This window comes from Pteropus vampyrus, unplaced genomic scaffold, assembly GCF_000151845.1.
Source record: "Pteropus vampyrus isolate Shadow unplaced genomic scaffold, Pvam_2.0 Scaffold174, whole genome shotgun sequence".
NCBI lineage: Eukaryota > Metazoa > Chordata > Mammalia > Chiroptera > Pteropodidae > Pteropus > Pteropus vampyrus.
The window spans coordinates 919,404-924,646 of record NW_011888955.1 but is presented as its reverse complement, the minus strand read 5'-3'; the positions used below and the strand labels follow the sequence as shown (position 1 = coordinate 924,646).

Genomic DNA, 5,243 nt, shown 5'->3' with positions numbered 1-5,243 from the left:
CCATTCTCGCTGGTAGGGACTGAGTTTATGTGGACAGTGCCGCTGTGGTGTAAGTTAGGATCTGGGTCAAGAGACTGAGATTTTTCAGCTCCCAGGAGAGTCACGACAGGGGCACTAGTGCCCTTGTGTCCCTCCTGTGAAAGGGACAGCTGCAGCTCAAGCACGGGGCCCAGCCACCCCACTTCCCCCTGCCCCCAGATCGCAGGCTCCTCCGCTAGGGTTCCTCTTGGGGCGTCAGGCACGTGGGGAGCCACCTGGCAGCTCAGGCTCGTTTCTTCTTTTCTGCTCCCAGAAGAACTGGGGCCGTGGCCTTGGTCCTCGGCACGGGGAGCTCCACTCGTGACCAGGGTGACACAGGACTCCCTGGACTGGCACTCTGCGGCCGGTCGGATCTGCAGGGTGGTGCTTTCCACGTACCCCTCATGTGGGAGATGCTCACGGCTTTTGTTTTCAGTTTCAGAGATCAAAGTCTCGTTTATTCCACTGGCCGGTCTGCACACAGAAAAACCATCCCAGACAGTTAAATCAGAGGCTTCACACCTGCCAGAGAACTTCCTGACACTTTTACGACGCCTAGTACATGACACGGTCGTGCCATGTCCTCCTAAATGCCAGCTGCCACGTTTTAAAACAAATTGGCAATGCGTATACATGATGTAAAGATCTTCTAAGCATATTTTTCTTTAAAGCAAAGCAAAACTGCTTACAAAAGATTATGAAAGCTAAATCTATCATAAATTCAGCTTTTATTTTTTTAAAGCACAGGTTATAGCTACAAGGATGCCCTTTATCTATAATTATTTGGATGTTTTCAAAAATTATGTTTATTACAGTATGACAAAGCATTTCAATGTCCTACTAAGTTCGGGTCTGGACGTTATAAAGTCACATCAACAAATCCAACAGCTTCAGAGCAATATTAACATCCAGATAATTCAAGTGATCCTTTCAGAGGCTGTGCTTTCTTGAAAGGAATGAAACTAGCAGTTTTAAGCTGCGGTGGGCATGCGTTCTGTGACGAGTGGACCCCAGCCCAGGGCGCCGGTGTACAAAGCAATCGTTCCCCTGCCGCCCGAATCACCGAGTCCCGGAGTGTCTACGATCTGAGGCGTCGCCCTCCTCCTGTGGACCCGTCTCTGGGGCCTCTGAAGTCAAACTGTTCGTCTGTCTCTCAGCTCAGGAGCCCAGGTCCCTTCACCAGTCTTTCGATTTTGACCTTAAGCCTTCCCGGTTGACTTTGCACACTTGGGTTTGCAAGGAGCAATGTCAGTTTAAAGGTTAAACAACTTCTTGCTAAAACTCTAAACTCGAACCGCTTTTAGAAGAGAAGTGTCATTCACAGAACAGCTGTGGGAGACGCCTTCGTGTTCTTACGCTTGTAAGTTGTTTTAAGCAGCAGCCACGTCTCTCTCTGCCCCCCTCTTCCTCAAACTGGGCCCCGATCAAGGCGGGATCATCCGGTGAAGGACGTGAGCCCCTCTTTCTATCCTTCATGGCATTTACCTTAGTTAAAAGTTATGCGGTCATAGAATTTCAGACTAATGTTCAAAATAATTGCTCCTAACTTTGCTTTTGACTGCATTTAGCAAAACAATACGAAGCTAAACTAAACAAACAATGGAATGAATGCAGCTTTCTCTAAGCAAGTACTCTGTAGAGCTTGCCAGTGATACCAAACAAACAAACAAACAAACCCCAGCCCATTATGAAATGATATTTTAAAAACATGATGACGGCAAATTAGATCCTTCTTATGTAGGACGTGATGAATGCACTTTCTGCGGCTGAATCGAGGGCACCGAAAGGTCACAGTCTTAATGTAGGAAGGCCCCGGGAGGGGAGTACATTAAGTCACTCCGAATTACGTGAGCCATCAGTTACAAGGCGGACGAGAGCAGTCGGAATTCATTCCAGCCCTACAGACTGTCACACAGGCAGATGGCTCAGATCAATGTTAACATTCATTGGGAGCTGAAGTAAAATGGATATACGTGACTAAAAATCCTGAAAGCACCAGAGGTTAGAGCTTTTCATTCAAAATGCTCATTTCCATTCAGTCTGTGGAGGGCATCACTCCATTCTACAATTTCTTGTGTCATATGTAAGAAAGCTAAATTTGACATCCCAAAATTTGTCTCTCTGCTATGCAGATTATTTTATTTTTAAGAAACGAAAGACTCAGGAAGAAGTTTTGACCTTCCCCACTTCCTGCCTAAGAGAATTTAGACAGAGGACCTGTTCCCAGAACAGAACTGTCACCAGAGGTACCCACAAAGAACACGGCCTGGTGTGCTGGGGCAGACCAGAGTCCTCACTGTGTCCCACTGTCTGCAGGGCCCAGCGAACATGTATTCACCACAGCACATGCTCCTGCATCTCCACGTAAATTGCCTGCCTCTCGCTTTGAAGTCCAAACCGCTACCCCATCCCCTAGCTCAAGATGGCCTGTAAGCCTCAACTGCCGCCTTGCCCTTGGGGCCCTGTACATACAAACATACTTAAATTTCGTTATTTTTCTCCTGCTAATCTGTCTCATGTCAGCGTAATTCTCATACCAGCCAAAAGAATCTAGAAGGGTAGACAAAAATTTCTTCCTCCCCAACACATAATCATTTTCATAAAATTTAAGATAATAGAGACTATGATAAAGGAGTCTTTCAAGATAGTCTGGCCCAGCTTCCTCTGGGCAGTGGTCCAGGAAAAGTAAAGTGACAGAGGACAGGCGTATGAGTGAGAGGGGTATTTAAGTCCAGGAAACAGTGTTTGGAAACCCTGAGTGGTGGTGACGATGGTGACGATGGTGATGATGGTGACGGTGACGATGGTGATGATGGTGACGGTGGTGATGATGATGGTGATGGTGATGATGATGGTGATGGTGGTGATGGTGATGATGATGGTGATGGTGGTGATGATGGTGATGATGGTGACTGCCTTTGGGCTGATTTTGAGATTCCATTTTGAATCTCATCAATTACTTATTTCGTAAAAGTCAAAATGCTTAAGAGGAAGTCATCATCATCATCGTTACTCCAGTTGTTAAAAGTAAAGTAAATACGTCCGTAAGACTGCTTCACGCCACCAAGGACTTTCCCAGTGACTGCCAGCGTGGTCAACCCGAGAACTCGTCGGGCGTGTTCCAGAGAAACTGGCCTCATTAAGTCGGGAGAGATGCTTAAAAGGGAATAAATTACAAAAGGTGTCCCCCCACCATTTTGGTCGTGCTTAAACCTTTACAAAGGTGGGAGTGTCCCCACGGCTCGGAGGCCCACGCGTGGCCACAGCCAGCACTGGGACTGCTCCTGGCGACACTCCCGTGCATTCTCTTCTAAAAGCGAGGGCAGCTCTACAAATATGGGCTCAAACAGTGGGCTTGATGGGTAAATGTCCAGGAATAATGCTCGATTTTTTATTTTCACAAGATCTGGGCCATAGCGAGTTCGTGTTTGCGTAGAAATGGCGTCACGCCGAGTGCTGACCAGAAGGGCAGTGCTGTCTGCACCTCCATCTCTGCAGAGTCGGGGCGAAGCCTCCCTTTGGAGCTCTCCCTTCGGGACTGCTCAGTGCCACAGCCGGGGTCTCGCCCCAAGGAGGGGACGGGCCGGACTGTGACGAGTGCACCGTAGTACTGCTGGTGCTGTGCTGTTTTGTGCCTGCCCTCACTGTGTTCTTTTGCTCTTATGTTTACAACTTACTTCTGTGTTTTTAAGCAATTAGCGGGGAGAGATCAAATTAACAAGAGATTTGCACTGATTGTCCGACACCTGTACCCTAGCCACCTGCTTTTGCTCATACCCAAATATTGGTTTTACCGGAGGTCCTGGCAAGCAGAAATCTGGCTGCTTTTAAGTTTCTTGTTGTTGTTGTCTTTGTTTTTTTCCTTATCCTAGGCATTTTCTTTCTATAAAAAATTCCTGTGCAGTGTAATGGTTTAGCATTTAAACGTTTTTAATTAATCTGTTTGTGAATTATAATTTAGTGATCATGATCCACCAGAAAATCTTGACCTAGAAGGGTTAAATTATGTTCAACACACTGAGCTTTCTAAGGAACTAGTTTTAAATATCAGACTAAGATTTTCTACAAAGTTCTTGAAACAAAGATTTTCGAAAATCTCAATTAACCAGAAAATTCAGTGGATTAGAATCGTCCCTTTTCAAACACTGCGGTTTTCCTGTTTAACTACACTGACCTACGGCGCACCCCCGGTTCCCCATACGCGACCAGTTCTGTGTGTGACAGAAGCCATCGCCACCCCCAGCTGGCCTCCAGAGAGCGCGCACGGGTTCCCCTGGTGCTCCGTACCGTTTGACGAGCATGCGCAGCGAGTCCGTGACGCTCTCCATGAGCTTGATGACTTGGGGGTAGGTGAGGTCCGCACAGGGGCTGCCGTTGATGGAGACCACTTCATCCCCCTCACACAGCCCAGACCCCGAGGCTTTGCTCTGGCTTCGGATCTGCATGGAGTGGAACGGAGGCAACGGTTAGGGCCGTGTGACAGGAAAACCAGGCCACCCCATCTCTGAGAAACTTGAGGTGGGGCGGGAATCGATCCGCACACTCTGAAATCAGCCCTGGTTTTATATTCACCTGTGAACCTGAAAGACCCTGACCTTCAACACTTTTCAGCCCCTAACGCACACAGTGTCATGACAAACCACATACCGCGACGTCAACATTTAATTCACAGCATTGTAAGTAAACGGGACAGGAAAGGAAATCTATGGCGAAGGAACAGTATGAGACACGCAGGACGGACAATGGGAGAAGACGTGCGTTTAAACTGAGTATACACTAAACACGATTACGTCCCATTGTGAAGTTCGACCCGTCACAAAGTGACTTCTCACTTTACCGCACGCTTCGAAAGCCTCTCCCATGGCCAAGGTGGGTGGGGCACTGACTGAGGAGGAGACACAGGGCCGGCACTCGGTGACAGAGAGCCGCCCGGCTCCACGAACCCAAGAAGGTCACCCCGGCATAACGGGGGCTCAGGCAGCCAGGGCGTGGAGAAAGAGGCCAAGGACAGAAATGCTGGTTTGAAATCGACCAGTCAAAACCTGGCACTAAGCGAACTGTAGCAAAAAAAGAGAGAGGAAAGAATTATTTTGCAAAAAAGAAAAATAGCCCTGCTCTCAGGATGCCTCGCATTCGAGCACAGAATGACGTGGCAGCTCCAGGCCTGGGCGGCGGGCCGTGGGGAGGGCACAGTGACCGCCAGCAGCTCCACAGTGCGGAGCAGC

The 5,243-nt window shown here is 48.4% G+C and overlaps 2 protein-coding genes across 2 annotated transcripts in view; both read right to left on the bottom strand.

Annotated features, from left to right (window-relative positions):
- Positions 1-4,699, bottom strand: part of LOC105299176 (synaptopodin-2) — a 34,392-nt gene extending 29,693 nt beyond the window's left edge. Inside the window, exons 1-2 of the mRNA XM_023536964.1 lie at positions 4,306-4,699; positions 3-492 (exon numbers count right to left, since the gene is read on the bottom strand). Of these exons, the coding sequence (XP_023392732.1) occupies positions 3-492; positions 4,306-4,463 (648 nt within the window). The 5' untranslated portion in view covers positions 4,464-4,699. The remainder of the gene's footprint in view (positions 1-2; positions 493-4,305) is intronic.
- A 152-nt stretch (positions 4,700-4,851) lies between these two features.
- Positions 4,852-5,243, bottom strand: part of LOC111746080 (synaptopodin-2-like) — a 6,086-nt gene continuing 5,694 nt past the window's right edge. Inside the window, exon 3 of the mRNA XM_023536963.1 lies at positions 4,852-4,903. Coding sequence (XP_023392731.1) covers positions 4,852-4,903 — 52 coding nt within the window. The remainder of the gene's footprint in view (positions 4,904-5,243) is intronic.